This window comes from Megalobrama amblycephala, linkage group LG3, assembly GCF_018812025.1.
Source record: "Megalobrama amblycephala isolate DHTTF-2021 linkage group LG3, ASM1881202v1, whole genome shotgun sequence".
NCBI classification, from domain to species: Eukaryota; Metazoa; Chordata; class Actinopteri; order Cypriniformes; family Xenocyprididae; genus Megalobrama; species Megalobrama amblycephala.
Genome location: NC_063046.1, coordinates 23,378,711 through 23,395,943, shown reverse-complemented (window position 1 = coordinate 23,395,943; position 17,233 = coordinate 23,378,711). Strand labels below are relative to the sequence as shown.

The 17,233-nt window shown below is 37.4% G+C and overlaps 2 protein-coding genes across 4 annotated transcripts in view; both read left to right on the top strand.

Moving 5' to 3' along the window:
• Window positions 1-1,181: 1,181 nt before the first annotated feature.
• Window positions 1,182-3,801, top strand: rrad (Ras-related associated with diabetes). Of its 3 annotated transcripts, none has more exons than XM_048184677.1 (5): window positions 1,182-1,482; window positions 1,706-1,982; window positions 2,172-2,245; window positions 2,408-2,612; window positions 2,825-3,801. In XM_048184677.1, exons 2-5 carry the CDS (start codon window positions 1,724-1,726, stop codon window positions 3,100-3,102), a joined length of 816 nt encoding a protein of 271 aa, XP_048040634.1. In that variant the 5' UTR covers window positions 1,182-1,482; window positions 1,706-1,723; the 3' UTR covers window positions 3,103-3,801. The 3 variants fall into 3 exon arrangements, with proteins under 3 accessions (XP_048040634.1, XP_048040632.1, XP_048040633.1); XM_048184675.1 differs by having other exon boundaries at window positions 1,618-1,982; XM_048184676.1 differs by having other exon boundaries at window positions 1,188-1,482; window positions 1,614-1,982.
• A 146-nt stretch (window positions 3,802-3,947) lies between these two features.
• cdh16 (cadherin 16, KSP-cadherin) overlaps window positions 3,948-17,233 on the top strand; it is a 52,508-nt gene continuing 39,222 nt past the window's right edge. The window contains exons 1-6 of the mRNA XM_048184674.1: window positions 3,948-4,108; window positions 5,307-5,365; window positions 5,456-5,551; window positions 11,064-11,198; window positions 11,651-11,780; window positions 12,769-12,927. Of these exons, the coding sequence (XP_048040631.1) occupies window positions 5,309-5,365; window positions 5,456-5,551; window positions 11,064-11,198; window positions 11,651-11,780; window positions 12,769-12,927 (577 nt within the window). The 5' untranslated portion in view covers window positions 3,948-4,108; window positions 5,307-5,308. The remainder of the gene's footprint in view (window positions 4,109-5,306; window positions 5,366-5,455; window positions 5,552-11,063; window positions 11,199-11,650; window positions 11,781-12,768; window positions 12,928-17,233) is intronic.

Here is a 17,233-nt window from a genome sequence, read left to right as displayed (position 1 = left end):
ATGGTTTAGCAGTTAGGCCTTGGCATAATGGGTGAATTTTAGCAGCTAGAGCAAGCTATAAAAAATCCCATAACTTTGGCAAGTCATTGAAATGAATAAACCCAAAATTATTTAGAGTCAGTGAGTCTTTTTTTTTTTTTTCCCCAAAGAAAAAACAAACAAATCAGATCTAATAAAACATGCAGAAATTGTCATATGCCATACCTAACACTTACCACTAGATGGCAATATTTAACTACCTCTAAATGCACTCCATCAGTGTGATGAAAGGGTAGTTTTGCCCTTGAGAATTACAGGATGTCAAAAAAAAAAAAAAATTGGGGGTGATGATTATGTGATGACATTTTGGTGACGTTACAATTTGTAACTGTATGTCATAAATTCATATAATGGTAATGTACCAACCTGTCTGAGTCATTTAATTTTGTTAATGTAAAATACTGGTAATAAATAGGTGGTACAATTAAAAGCATTATGATGACTTAAAAATTTACCTTTCCAGCAGATAACAATATAGAGCCCAATTTGCCACACAAACAAGAAAACATCAGGATAACACACATAACACTAAAATAATGCTATAAATACTAACTAAATAACAGAATGAAAAAAAAAGGAGAGAGATTTAATCAAATCTAAACAAATATTTTCTTTTCATGAATCTAAACAAATGTTTACATTTAAAAAAAAATCTGGGAAAACCTCTGTACATTTTAAGGTGATTAATATCCTACTTTAAAAAAACATAATTTGAATTTGTTGTGAAGGTATAGGTCTAGCCTATATATTCTTGTATTGTTGTTAAATATAATATACATTTTCTCTGTAATTCATAATTTTACTTCTACCTTTACTTCTTGCAATGTCTATTGAAATATATATTTACCATATATGGTAAAGCATCTTACAGTAGACCAATTTACAGCATTTTCACATTGTTTTGCCTGTAAAATTACGATTTTTACAGTCCAACTGTTGCTCTGGCTGGGAGACCAGCTTAAACCAGTAAAAACCAGCAAGATGTCTGTTTCAGCAGTAGAATGAAAAAAAAAATGTCTGTACCGCGATTGGTTTTCATGAAGCTTTGATGACTGACCAGGCTATACGCCTTAGTAGCCTACAGACGATGAAGAACGCATTTCATGCCTGTACTAGTAAAGGCGGAACCTGATTCAGCCCATTGTCCATGCATTACACGCGCGTGCAGGGGAGGGAAGTCCCTCTCTGCTGGACGCCCTCGCAAAATTGTGAATCACACGCGCTGGATTTCGCCCCTCCCTCAAAGTGATGTTATTACTATAAGAGAGACGAGTGATTCTCCGAGGCAATCCCTCCCTCGGGCTGACGTCACTCACTCGCATAAATAAAGGATCCGTCTCATCAGAGAGCACAAGCGAAACCCTCAGCGGAAGACTAACAGAGATAAAACGGAATAACTGGAATTTTGACATTGAACGGAAAACGTTGTAGCCGCACTCAAATGTAAGTAACATCTTATAACTACTCTTGGAGTTATATTATTAGCTACTGTTACCTATAGGTAGCCTATAGTGTATCGAAAGTGTCATTATATAGTAGCCTAGGTACAGTTGTTATAATATAGTTCTACACAGACAGGTTTGGAGTCATGACTTTGAACAAAGGAGACAAATTGAGGAACATGGATAAGAGGAGAGGTAGCATGCCGTTTCCCCTCCACCTGCAGAACTTGCACAGAAGGAGCATGCCGGTGGACGACCGAGAGCTGCGCTCGATGCCCGAGGCTCAGCCCACCGAGCTGTCCAGCCTCATGCGCTTCAGTCCGGGAGAGCAGCACAGGAACAGCTGCGTGTCCGACTCCTCCGACTCGGTCATCTCCTCCGGCAGCGATTCAGACTGCCAGGTCTACAAGGTGGTCCTCCTGGGCGAGCACGGCGTTGGGAAGTCGAGTTTGGCGAGAATATTTGGTGGAGTTGAAGACAGTAACGACAGCGAGGAAACAGGTAAATGTCTTGATTTCATCTGCTTGAATTAAGATTTAACCTTCAGACTAATCATTTCAGAAGATTTTAGTGCAATCTTCACGCAGGATTTGTCTGAAGTGATGTGGTGCTTTTTGTTTTACAAACCTGTGTAATAATATTATTGAGTATAATATTATTGTGTACTTATGTATTGCCCTTTCATTTCAGGAAACACATATGACAGATCCCTTGTGGTTGATGATGAGGAGACGTCAATCCTTCTGTATGACATATGGGAACAGGTAAGGAATAAGAGTAATATTTATTCACTTATTTATTTTAAATTAATTAAAATAAAAAATACTAAAATATTAAAATACAATTATTTAAAATAAATAAAAATGGAATGACATTGTCATTACTTATGATCTCCAACTGTATAACCATCCAATTTATTCCTACAGGATAACAGCCAGTGGCTGAAAGATCAGTGCATGCGTATGGGAGACGCCTATATCATCGTGTACTCTGTGACAGACAAGTCCAGCTTTGAGAAAGCTTCAGAGCTACGAATCCAGCTGCGCAGAGCTCGGCAGTCGGAAAACATCCCCATCATCCTGGTGGGAAACAAGAGCGACTTGGTGCGTTCCCGAGAAGTTTCTGTAGATGGTAAGATTTCACCCATATTCTTCTCTATTTTAAATATGGCACGTAGATGGCACACAGCCTTATGTTGTAAATGTTTTGGATAAAGTACTCTCCTGATCTCCTGAGCTTTGAGGAACAGCCAGGAGGCATATAGTAATGATGACACTGTAGCCTCCGTCTCTCTGGTAATGGAGTTATTGCTCACCTGCATGTCTTTTTCCTCATCTCTCTAGAGGGCAGTGCCTGTGCCGTTGTGTTTGACTGCAAGTTCATAGAGACCTCAGCCTCCCTGCATCACAACGTACACGACCTCTTCGAGGGCATCGTACGGCAAATTCGCCTTCGCAAGGACAGCAAGGAAGAGAACGCTCGCCGCATGGCCAACTGCAAGCGCCGCGAGAGCATCAGCAAAAAGGCCAAACGTTTCCTGGGCCGTATGGTGGCCCGGAAGAACAAGAAGATGGCCTTTAGACAGAAGTCCAAATCATGTCACGACCTGTCAGTGCTCTGAAAAACTGGACTTATATGCCCTCTGAGACCCATGACCAGAAACTGTGTGTTTTTAATGCTAATATAAGGACTATATAGCTGTACAGTTAAATATATGAACTTGTTTTGTAAACAGAAAAAGAGATTATATATATGAAACAAAATTGACAAAATCATGTTGATTCTGTTGACCGGTATGAAGCTTTTTATTGTTATGTTACTTTTTTCTGTTTTGTTGCCTTACTATGTATAGTTGTCAAATTCTACACATGTAAATAGGAGGTAAATCCACAAATTACAATATTCCCTTCAAAGAGCTATGGTTACATTTGCACGAAGGCAAAAGAATTAGGTTCTTTTCCTTATGTGTAATACAGCTGTATCAGATGTGGAATGCATATGTGTGCATATGAGCACAAGTCGTTTTTCTTGTTGAAATAACAAATGGAATCAAATGTTACTTGAAACTGAGTGCGCAGGTTCGTAACTCAGCCAAGACACTGAACTAGAAGGTTTGGGTTTTTGAGGGATGGGGTGGGGTAGGGCAAGAGGCAATATAAATAAGTTTCAATATAAGAAGTCTGACACATGTCTACTTCGACATCTATGCTCCATGTGCTAATGATTGACATAGAAGCAATAAATTATGTGTTGTGAGCTGTTTTTAAAACGTTTGATTTGCACTTAATGTCATTTAATATTATTGAGTTGTTGATTTTGTTACATGTTTACAGTTGGTTTTATAATAAAATAAATTTTAAAAAAATCTTAATTTACAATGCGTTCTATCTACTACAAACAAAATACAGATACAAACTTGAGCCTATAATACCATGTAATTTATTCCCCCATACATATGCAAGCCAAGGGCTTGTTAGTCAGATGTATAATTGGAGGAAACAAGGTAGTTAAAGGTTTTCTCGGGCAAATTAAGAAAGCTAATCATTAATCAGACACAAAGCAGATGCAATGCTCTTCTAAAGCTTAAAGCCATTCTCAATTTGACTCAAGGAAAGTGTGGACGGGAGGTAAGAGCTGCTTTTATTAAACAACATATGATTAGATATACAGAAAAAAACGCGTAAGATTTTGCTGTATCTGTTACAGTTCACCCTGACGTTAATTTATAGATTTTTGTTGTTAATTTATAGATTGTTTGCGTTGTTTTTGGTAGGCTACACGGCTGGCAGGCCTATAGACTATAACCGCGTTTTACTTATGGTAGTAGCTGTCGTGACTTCATTTAGCCTATATATTTTTTTTTTTGTTTGTTTGTTTGTTTGTTTGTTTGTTTTAAGTGCGAGTAGATCTAGTAATGTGTAGGGCGTATATATAAGCTATTTTTTTCTTTCTTCGCCGACATAAGCTATTAGTACATATTTTTATTTATTTCTTTGATGTACGCTGTGTACAAGCACAGAATTTATACTTTTGTGAAACGGGTAGGCCTACGTGCCGGATATTCTTGTTTTATGATGTCTTGTATTAAAAAAAGTTAGTCTAAATCGTGCAATTGTCCCTGAAAAAAACGCGCACAGAAGTAACTCGACACTAACGTGAAGTTACATTAATGAGGTGTACTCGAGTTGAACATTAACTGGAGGAAAAGTTGTCTGATGGCACGCTTGATTCTTTCACTCAGCCAGTTACTTTCTCTTAAAGGGATAGTTCACCCAAAAATTTAAATTCTGTCATCATTGCACCCTCAAGTTGTTCCAAACCTGTATGAGTTTCTTCTGCTGAACACAAAAGAAGATATTTTGAAGTATGTTTGTAACCAAACAGTTGATGGGCCCCTATTGACTTCCATAGTAAGAAAAAAAATACTATGGAAGTCAATGACTAACATCAACTGTTTTAATCACCAGCATTCTTCAAAATATCTTCTTTTGTGTTCAGCAGAAGAAACTCATACAGGTTTGGAACAACTTGAGGGTGCAATGATGACAGAATTTTAATTGTTGGGTGAACTATCCCTTTAAGGGAGAAATGCACATACAATTATGTACATGAGATTCTAAGTGTTCGGGAACCTACAGTATGGCCTGTGGAAAAAAAGAATCTTCTCAAACTTAGGCAGCTACTGAGTACACCTTAAAAGAAAATCCAGTAGAGTCAATTTCTATCTTCATCTCTTCTGTCTTGGAAAAACTGAAGAAAACTTTAGCTTGAACTAAAATAAAAAAAGCATAAATGCTAAAATAATTTTGTTTTTGTTTGTCTTAGGCATGAAGGCTGCTGTTGGCTCGATGGAATCTCTGAGTGCTTGCTTTATTGCACTGAGCGTACGTTCTCATTGCCTTTTTGTCTGGAATACATAAATGTTTATCATTACACATGCTTCAACTTCTGCAATTAATTCCTTTCTATTTTAGGTGCTGACTCAAAACATTTTGCTTTCGGAGGCCGCTCATCTTAAAATTGGTGTTCCAGAAAACTATGATGGTATTTTCCCATGGTACCTCACCAAGGTGAGCTCCTTCTTTAAGGAGGACAAAATGTCTTTGGAAAGTTTACATATTAGTGGAACATTTAGCTCAGCTTATATTGGGCATATTTGTTAAAATAAGTATATAAAATATGAATAAGTATTAATATTAACATAATATTAATTGCCTGTGCAGGTGTGCATAGACTGAATGTAGCTCAGATAGATGAAGAGGGGAAGGGCATGAGGAACTGTAAAGGTTAAGAGGTGTTTTTTTTGCACTTAATACAGGATAATACAGGTTGCCAATTTGTCTATCAATGGTTTTGTTGACTAGGCTGATGAAAAGGGCATTGCAGTAATCAAGAAGGGAGATTATGAAAGCAAGAAGAATGTCAGACTCTCTCATATTATGTATTGAGCAGAGGTGTGCCGTTTTACAGTCTAGACCAGAGAACTGATGTAATCTTCAAATGTGAGAATATGTGACACCAAGGTTCTGAACATTTTGGTATGCTAAGAATTTAAATGAGCAGTTCTGACATTCTAAGCAACATGTTGTCAGATTTTGTAACTAAAATACCATAAAGATTACTGAGCGAAAGAAATTAGGCTATTTTTATGTTATTTATAAACTGGATTTAGTTGATTAAAATGGACTGTCCTTATGCTGCGTTACGAATGACTAAAGAGTTCTGAGAATGTATTAATGACTGCTTCTAGGAGCAATGTAGAGAAAGGACTGAAAAAGCAAATCATTGAACATTGCATTCAATAAACCCTACATCCCACTCCCCAGAGCACTCAGAACTCAAGGTGTAATTATGAGCAGGCATTCACGTACCAACCAGACGTCACCAAACTAAATATGGATCTCCTTTATAATGCCTTACTTCAATCCATGTGACAGACATTTTTACCAGATGTAGGTTAGTAATAGCCCGGTTGCTCTCTAAAAAGCTTTTCGCTTAGACACTGTAATTGGCAGCATTTCTGACTGTTTGGGTCCTAGTGCTTCTTGCTCACCATTTTCTGCGTTTGACGCCATGCTATCAAAACAGTCTCTGTGTGGAGTCCAAAACAAGTATAATGGCCTACATGTGAGTGGGTGGATAATTACCCACACCCCGTGTGATCGCTGAAAGGACAAAATGATGGCTACATAATATTTGTTTAGGCTTTAAAAATAAGTGACAAATGACGCATTCATGTATTGCTTTTTAAGCCCTCAGCTTGTGTTCTGGCTGCAAGGACCCCAGACAGAATTGATCAATTTTTTGCAAGCATGGGTTTAAAAGACTGTTCCCTGGATATCTTGTGCAGGTGCGTAGGCAGCGTATCAGATTCACCAGGCAGGGAAAGAGCGAGCTACAAAGTGCCACGCGAGTCATGCTGTGTGCAATTAGTGCTTCAATCAATCTTTACCTTTCCTAATAAACACTCACTGACATGCTATTCTAAATATGTAGGGCAAGCATGGAAAAACGAGTTACATTCCAGGAACTAAACAAAAGAATTACAATTCACTGCCCAGGCAGAGGGGTATTGTTGGTATGACACGGGCTATTTAGGTTTGTGTGCTATTTAAGACGAGATCACACTGTACCTAGTATGGGATGTGTCAGTCAATATTGTACACAAAGCATTTACAATATGTAGCCTCATGCTCAGCTGATTTCAGAATCTCTGTGCAAATTGGTGTCAACCACTGAGCCACATACCTGCTGTCAGCAGCAGCCATGTTTGTTCACAGACATTTAGAGAAGGTTTCAGCCAAACATCAGTCTCACTGATCTCTCCTATTACACAACCAGAGCTCCTGTTTACACTAACAGGCATTATTGTGTGGAGTTGGAAATTTCATAATTATGAGTTTGGAGCTCATGAATGACCAAGCAGAGTTTTTTTTTTCTCGAGTGGGAAACTCTGAATTCTGGATGATACATGAGTTGCCAAGTTGTGATGTTGGAAGGAACATGTCAATTTGAAACACTGATGAATCAAAAAAGTTAATCAAAGTTGTCCTAAGACAAGAACAGGTATTGCATTTTGGTTTTAGGACAACTTTGATGAAAGGTTTTGATCCACTTCAAATGTTGACTAGTATATATTTATAGAGAGATCAACAGTGTTGAGTGTTGGGTAAAGTTACTTCTTAAAGGTGCCCTAGAACCAGTTTTTACAAGATGTAATATAAGTCTAAGGTGTCCCCTGACTGTGTCTGTGAGCTGAGTTTCAGCTCAAAGTACCCCATAGAATTTTTTTTAATTAATTTTTTTAACTGCCTATTTTGAAGCATCATTAACTATGCACCGATTTAGGCTGCTGCCCCTTTAAATCACACGCTCCCTGCTCCCCCGAGCTCTCGACTATAATACAGTGCATTTACAAAGTTCACACAGTTAATATAACCCTCAAATGGATCTTTACAAGATGTTCGTCATGCATACTGCATGCATGAGTCGGATCATGTGAGTATAGTATTTATTTGGATGTTTACATTTGATTCTGAATGAGTATGAGGCTGTGCTTCGTGGCTAAAGCTAACATTACACACTGTTGGAGAGATTTATAAAGAATGAAGAATGCGACGGCTCTCTTGTCTCCGCGAATACAGTAATAAACAATGGTAACTTTAACCACATTTAACAGTACATTAGCAACATGCTAACGAAACATTTATAAAGACAATTTACAAATATCAATAAAAATATCATGATATCATGGATCATGTCAGTTATTATTGCTCCATCTGCCATTTTTCGCTATTGTCCTTGCTTGCTTACCTAGTCTGATGATTCAGCTGTACACATCCAGACGTCCTGCCCTTGTGTAATGCCTTGAACATGGGCTGGCATATGCAAATATTGGGGGCGTACATATTAATGATCCCGACTGTTATGTAACAGTCAGTGTTATGTTGAGATTTGCCTGTTCTTCGGAGGTCTTCTAAACAAATCAGATTTACACAAGAAGGAGGAAACAATGGTGTTTGAGACTCACTGTATGTCATTTCCATGTATTGAACTCTTGTTATTTAACTATGCCAAGGTAAATTCAATTTTTGATTCTAGGGCACCTTTAAAAGTAATGCGTTACAATATTGCATTGCTCCCTAAAAAGTAACTAATTATGTCACTTAGTTACTTTTTATGGAAAGTAATGTTACGCTACATTTGTTATTTTTTTTTCACCTGGGCTGGACTTGGTTGTTTGTTTTGAATAACAAAAAAAAATAATTTTTGTTGAAAATGAAGGCCCTTTCACACCAAAAGTTAAATGACTTAGGAGAAGAAAGTTCTACGTGAAACACAAATGTGATGTTTAAGGTCATTTTTGCTTATTGGTTGAATTGGATCATTGAAGGTCAACAGCAAAAGCCATCATGTTTACACCAGTGGCGAGGCCAGAAATTTTAAAGTGAGTGGAACTTGGTGAAATAAGGTGGACCAATGCCTACAGTCAAATTACATCATTTTACAATACATGGAATAAAAGTTACTTTTTAAAAAATTAACTAATTGCATTACTTGGTTACTTTTTATGCAAAGTAATGCGTTACATTGTGTTACTTCTCTCACCTGGGCTGAGAAAAGTACAGTACAGTAGAGGGCGCAGCTCAAACAAACATTTCAGCTGTGCTGCTATTCTGAATTAAAGAAGAATAGGATACAGGAGAAGAAAGGTCAACACTCTTATTTCTAAATCTAATCTAAAGTAATTTTTGCTTATTGGCATGGTTGAATTAGATCATTGAAGGTCAGCAGCAAAGACATCAAATACATAAAGTATATTTGTGAAATTTAATATAGTTAATTATTACAGGCGTAAAATTTGAGTATTACAATCAGTGTTTGTTGGCGTAAAATTCTGAGATTGCATTTCACTCTTTTTATTCATTTTGAGGAATACTGAATATTTTCGTGCAAGTGAGATTAGTAAATGCATGTTCACATTTAGTCTAGAACTACAATAACCATCATGTTCACACAGACAGGAGAGCTGTCAGTCAATAAATATAAAAAACAAAGTAACTTATGTTACTTATTTGAAAAAGCAACTCAGAAGTAATGCAGACTTTTCTCATTGCTTGAAAAAAGTAATCTGATTACGTAACTCAAGTTACTTGTAATGTGTTACCCCCATCACTGGAGATCAGTGATTAGAAAGCAAGTCTGTAGTGAATTATAATGAAAGATTTCGAAAGGTAATAACTCTATGTTAGACATTAAGTTTTGATACTACTACTTTTTTCATCTTTTTGAGTTCTGATGTAGTTATTTGGGTTTATTGTTCACAATATAGTATCTTATTTTGTATAGGCTACTTCCGTTTTATGTTTCCAACTTGAATTGTAAAAAAAAAAAAATACGAAGTTACAAGTTTCACAGGTGCAATTTTGCAGCATACCAGACAACTCGGAACTCAGATTTTTCCCACCTCTTGCTTGAAAAATGCCACTCCAAATCCAACTCAAAGTTCAATAACTTCTAGACAGACAGAGACCGCTATCTAGCACTAACATCTGGAATAATATACCATAATATTTGATATTAGTTTAAAAGTTTTGAATAATAAATGACAATGACAATAAATGACAAATGTTTGGGACAGTCTTTATTTGCTTTAATTTATAATTTTGCCATAACTGGCAGAACATGAAATGTTCTTGTTGAGTTATGGAGTCATCTTGTGGGACCACTGACTTCGATTACGGTTACCACAATAACTGTTAAAAGTGATGATTACACCAGCATTTTCTTTAAAAGTAGTACGAATGCAGCAAAGGTTGTTATTTGCAATATGCTATTTTGCAACACAATTACAGAGCGCAATGGCCAGTCAGAAACATTTGAATGCCACCTGCTCAAAATGCCAGAGTTTTGTTTAGCGGGACTGCTTTCACTAATCTACAAAGTATAGACACAATGTATATAAGATATTTCTTGTTTGGTGCAGACAGCTTATGGAATTTTTCATGTGATTGACAACTTCTGTGATTATGATGGGAGCTTTTTTTGCTTGCATTGTGTATAATCTATTAAATATTTGAAAAAAAAAAAAAAAAGTTTTCATGCTGCTAAAGAGGCCATCTACACACTGAAAAGTTTCAACCGCACAAATGACATCAAAGCAAAGCAGTATTCATGTGATACTTCTAAAAAGAATTTGTGTGGTGGAGGAATGGGCAGGGTTTGTGTGATTTGAATGCAGATATGAAGACTAGATAGATTACACTGAAATCCGATCCCCAACTTTCTCAATATAACAAGCAGTTACTGGTAACAAAAGCTTTTACACTTGTGTTTTTAGTATTTGCAACCTCCATATACAGGTTGCATTTTAATGCCAAGTGTAAACTGAGCCAGTTCCCACCAGAGCCATGTCTCAAACGGCACATAATGCTGTCTGTCAAAACAAACTGGTTATAAAAAATAAATAAAGCAATAGATGTAAATAAATAGCCTTTCAGAACAACTTTTTACACATACGAACATACAATTTCCCATTATAGATATGTGTTTTTATATATTTACCATATTTTGATTTTACAGTTGCAGGATCTCCCCCTGACCTATTCTGATCTGACAGTGAGTGGTGATGATGAAGGGATTTTTGGGGTGGAGTCAGGTTTCCTGTATGCTCTTAAACCTCTGGACAGAGAGAAGCAGCCGTCCTACTCCTTGCAGGTGCAGAATCATAAAGGAATTTCCTTTTTCTTAAAAATCATTCAATATTAATGTTCCTTTGTCTTCAGCCTATGTCAGTTTTTCAAGATGCATTGATGAAATAAAGAGTCACTTACATATGTATCAATTCCATTTCAAGAAGATTTGTTTTTTAACATTCATTGTTACATTCAAGTTCTTTGTAGAATGCGTAAGTTACTTTGAGATTTATGTAAATTCGCTACTGCTGCATGACTTCTTGACTCCCTAATGTTCAAATGAAACCTACACCTCTCAGATCATTTGATACAATTATTTTAGCATGTCAAAATCCATGTTCAATACATCTGGAGACAGCCCAAAATAACAAACGCTGACGAAAATGACTGGCCAATAAAATGTCAAGCAAAAAGGTTTAAGCTCTAATAAAGACATGCTGCTTTGAGTGCTTTGACCTCAGTGCTTTTTCCCAGGTGTCCTTCACAAAGTCCATGCAGACTCAGAGCTTTACTGTCGAGGTGTGCGTCATCGATAAGAACGACAATGTGCCGGTGTTCTTGGAAGAGAGCATGAGAGGCAGCGTGCAGCTGGGGCTTCTCAAAGGTGGGTGGGGAGCGCTCAGCGGGTCTACATCAGGAAACATCCTTTGCTTGATGCTTATTCTAATTGCCTTGACTTTTTCTTCAATTCTGCAGCCATGAGATGCTGTAGTCTGAATGTCACACATTTCCTACACCACACCATAAATTAGTAGCATAGCAGCGCAGTTAGAAAAAGCGCATTGTGCTGTAATTGAATGGTAGCTTTTTTTTTTTTACTTTTACTTTCTATAATGAGACACATGAAGAGATTTATGTCGGTTAGACATACAGACAAGCTGTTTTACCTGTGATGGTAGATTAAATGTACTTGAAGTGCTTGTATGTTGAATTTCTCAGAAATTCTTGTTTGCTATTAGAAAGTGGAGTGAATAACAAGACCAAAATAATGAAGAATGCTTTTATTCATCAATGTTCAGAGATTACTCATCTCTCTTATTATAAGAAGATCAGAAAAGAGAGACTCATGTACTCTGACCTTAGATTCTTCGTACTGAGGAAGAAAATAAACGTACTTGAGAAACAAATGAACAAACTGATTTAATGTTGAATACACCTTGACAATTATTTGAATATAGAACATCAGTAAAGACCTGTGATGAATGTCAGGCTTGTTGTGAGATTGTAAGTTGTTTCACAATCACTTGATTGCAATCAAACATGGCTATTAAATTAATCTCAATAGACAGCTGTTAATAATTATTTTGACTAATACCCCATTTAGTAAAAACCCATTTTCTGTGGTAATCAACAACTTTGCTTTGAGATGTTGCCTTATGGCCAATCCAATTCCTCTCTCTTCTCCATGTCATTTTCTGTCTCCTGTCACACTGTTAATAAAATGGCCAAAAATATAATTGTGAGAAACGGCTATTTTTGAAATTCCATTCTGTTAATATGCAAATAACCACCATTTGCTCATCAATCAAATGCATCAGTTCAGTCAGTTCATGTAGATTGTGATAAATAATTCTGATGTGTCACTGTCACAGGAATTCCGTTCATGCAGGTGGAAGCGCTGGACCGAGACGACCGAAACACTGCCCACGCGGACCTGCGCTTCAGTCTTCTGGACCAGATACCACGCATCCCTGCCAGCCACATGTTCTCCATCGATTCCATCACCGGAGAAGTGTCTCTTACAGAGGATGGTAATAAACTACTGATGCTTGTCTATGACTAAAATTAGGATTAATTGAATGAATAGTCTGACTTGATATATTTGGTAAAGAATAAGTCAGTACATGTTCTATCACAATGCCATTGCACTGACCAATCAAATCTTGAAAAGGCATAGAATAATACCTCTTTTCTTGTGAATTCTGGACTAGTGAACTCACTGCCTTCCTCATCTGTCGCTCCTCACACCCCAATTCCACCATGAAATCAGCTAATAACTCTTTCTTTCACTCAGCCAGTCCAACATGCTCTGCTTATTGCATTGTTAACTCGGCTGTTAACAACATCGCCCCTTGTTTTGTTTTTTTTAAACCATGGCCACTAAATGAAAATAAATGAACCAGTGCCAGAAAGAGCCAGAAAATCAAGATGGTTAATTTGAATGAGTCATCAAGACCCCAAGCCCATCAGGTCAGCTCAGACAATTCTGGTTCAAAAGCAACAAGAGCAGCCTGGCATGAACTCAAAGAGATAAAAACAAAGGCTTAATACGCTCTCGGTTTGTACACTGTGTTTTGATGTGGCAGTGCAGACAGTAGATGGTTTTGCAGTGTTGGTCTTTACTGCTGCCTTTGAGTTGTTCCCAGGGTGATATAGGGGAGCGCGGGGCACAACCTAACGCTTTTTAACTTTCTCAGTTTGTGTAAATGTACTTAGGGTTGAGAGAATTTCTTTTGTTCCACATTAATTTCACACATGTCTGGTACAAATATGTGGCTTTGTTTCATTAATACAGTGTATACTTTTTTCTTTATTTACCCCGAAAGAAGGTAAGGGAAATGCGACAACATGCCCCATAGGTGGGGCACATTGTAACATGTGATGGGGCACGTTGTAACATGACCATTTGACAGCTAAAAATTTTATGTGATTGAATTTAAAAAATACACATGACAAACTAAAATATTTTGTCAATAAAAGACAATAATTATTTTTTTCATATAAAATAATAGTGTTTTTTTAGAAATTCAATTTTAAATAATTTTATAGTTTGACAATGAACACTCTGTAAAACACAGCTATACAGCACTGATCAAAACAATACAGGCAAACAGATGAAGAAATATATCCAGACATTCAGAAAAACACAGAGCTGAACAAAAACACTCCCCTCCCTCCACTCACAGCTCTCACAGAACATGGGATAAATAGACGAGACAGTACAAATGCTGAACATTTCTTGAAATAATATTTTCTGGATGTTCAGGTTCTTCCTCTCAGTCTTTATTCACCTTTTTTCCATAGTTTATCAGCAGAAATTCACAAAAGTTTATTATGCCAGTTGTATCGTAATTGTATAGAATAATATAGTTCTAATAGCGGGGCGCATTGTAACGCAGTGTTACAACGAACCCTATCTGCGCAACTGGAATATAAACCTGGTTAGAGTCTTTTGATAGTTAGTGAAGCATTAAAGAACTACCCAAACTGCTAAACAAGAGATTGGAGATTAAAATAATATCAGATTTGTCTAATTTTAAATAAACACAAAAAATTTACATAAATTAGCTTAAGTAATAAATTGACTTTTGCTATTGTTAAATGAATGTTCAGTGATATCTCCCAAAGATTTCTGTATTTTGGCGCAATTTTTTTTTCTCTATATATTGTCGATATGGCAACTAGAAAATACGTTAAGTTTATTCATGCTAGCATGTGTGGAAGTATTTAAACCATGTGTGTTACAACTAACCCTGTGTTAGTTTGTGCCCCGCGCTCCCCTATCTTGTGTTAAAGGGGACATCGGATGCCAATTTTCCACAAGTTAGTATGATTCTTCAGGGTCTTCATGAAAAGTCTATAACATACTTTATAGAGTTAATGGTTGTGTAAAAAAAAACACCCTTTTTACCTTGTCAAAAACAGCTCTGTTCACAGCGAGCCGTTTCGGTGCATGACCCTTTAAATGATAATGAGCTACTGTTCACCCCACCCCTATCTTCCGCGGGCGGGCTGTAAACACTATTTGGCAGGTGTTGCATTGAACTCACCATTCTTATTTATGCAGTTATAAATGCTCAAAAACTATTAAAATACATTTGAAAATTACTTGTTAGTCATTAACACCTTTATAAACCTTATTGCAGTGTTACAATGTTATCTTTACATAAAATGTACACAGTTTGTAATAAGACAATCACCTTAATGCATTGTTCATTATGAACGCGCAGTTATGAATTACAGTGAGAAGGTTCCAAATAGAAATGATGACATATATGTTTGTTCGACTGTATTATTTTGATAATGAACAAGCTGCGATGTCGCCGCGATCAAACTGCAGTCTTTGAAAGGGACTTGCTCATCGTCATGGCAACGGTTCGTGGCCAGGTCAGATTACGTCAGAGTTTGTTGTCGTTTGCTGAAAATCATACCACACTGCTCAGACATTCCCCGACCCAACAAACGCCGATTAAACATGTTCAGTCGGGTGAAAACAAACTCCGACCAACAGCAACAGACGCAGACAGGGGTATCACAGGAGGCTGCGTCCTGATCCAACAAACTCCAACAGACGTGTAGATGTCTTCAGGCCAGGGCACTATAGAAACAAGTGAAGTTTGAGGCAGACTGGACATTGTATGCTCGAGTTACAACAACTTCCTATTTCATGACGATAATAGCATGCTTTAACGCTCAGCTAAGTGTTGCTAGCATATTTTAGAATGTTTGAAGCATGTTTAGCACTAAATTGCATATTTTAGTATGTTGCTAGTAGTGCATCACAGTGTTAAACACATCACTTCCTGTTGCCAACAGGTGGCGCTATGACTAACTGATATTGACATGTACAAACCCGATTCTAAAAAAGTTGGGACACTGTACAAATTGAGCAACATAGATGACATATCAAATGTTTAAACTGAGAAAATGTATCCTTTTAAGGGAAAAATAAGTTGATTTTAAATTTCATGGCATTGACAAATCTCAAAAAAGTTGGGACAAGGCCATGTTTACCACTGTGTGGCATCCCCTCTTCTTTTTATAACAGTCTGCAAACGTCTGGGGACTGAGGAGACAAGTTGCTCAAGTTCAACTGTCTTAGGTCTTCTTTGTCGCATCTTCCTCATTATGATGCACCAAATGTTTTCTATGGGTGAAAGATCTGGACTGCAGGCTGGCCATTTCAGTACCCGGATCCTTCTTCTACGCAGCCATGATGTTGTAATTGATGCAGTATGTGGTCTGGCATTGTCATGTTGGAAAATGCAAGGTCTTCCCTGAAAGAGACGATGTCTGGATGGGAGCATATGTTGTTCTAGAACTTGGATATACCTTTCAGCATTGATGGTGCCTTTCCAGATGTGTAAGCTGCCCATGCCACACGCACTCATGCAACCCCATACCATCAGAGATGCAGGCTTCTGAACTGAGCGCTGATAACAACTTGGGTTGTCCTTGTCCTCTTTAGTCCGGATGACATGGCGTCCCAGTTTTCCAAAAAGAACTTCAAATTTTGATTCGTCTGCAGTGCCGTCTAAGGGCCCGAAGATCACGGGCATCCAGTATGGTTTTCTGGCCTTGACCCTTACGCACAGAGATTGTTCCAGATTCTCTGAATCTTTGGATGATATTATGCACTGTAGATGATGATAACTTCAAACTCTTTGCAATTTTTCTCTGAGAAACTCCTTTCTGATATTGCTCCACTATTTTTCACCGCAGCATTGGGGGAATTGGTGATCCTCTGCCCATCTTGACTTCTGAGAGACACTGCCACTCTGAGAGGCTCTTTTTATACCCAATCATGTTGCCAATTGACCTAATAAGTTGCAAATTGGTCCTCCAGCTGTTCCTTATATGTACATTTAACTTTTCCGGCCTCTTATTGCTACCTGTCCAAACTTTTTTGGAATGTGTAGCTCTCATGAAATCCAAAATGAGCCAATATTTGGCATGCCATTTCAAAATGTCTCACTTTCAACATTTGATATGTTATCTATATTCTATTGTGAATAAAATATCAGTTTATGAGATTTGTAAATTATCGCATTCCTTTTTTACTCACAATTTGTACAGTGTCCCAACTTTTTTGGAATCAGGTTTGTAGATATCTTCAGGCCAGGACTCTTATCACACGTGAAGTTTGGGGCAGTTTGGACTCTGTATGCCTGACTTACAAAAGCTTCCTGTTTCATGGCGAAACATCAGACTTTGTCAGTCGCCGCGAACACGCCATCCAACGAAAACTCAAGATCTTTGCAATTTAACATCGCTAATGCCTTAAGAATAGACTGACCAAATATGATGTTGTTCTAGTTTAATCTCAACGAGGAGTTA

Bases quoted from the DNA above. Each gene is read 5' to 3' on its own strand.
- rrad (XM_048184675.1), top strand. The intron at 1,983-2,171 runs GTAAATGTCTTG...CTTTCATTTCAG, and splicing joins TAACGACAGCGAGGAAACAG to GAAACACATATGACAGATCC. The intron at 2,246-2,407 runs GTAAGGAATAAG...TTATTCCTACAG, and splicing joins TGTATGACATATGGGAACAG to GATAACAGCCAGTGGCTGAA.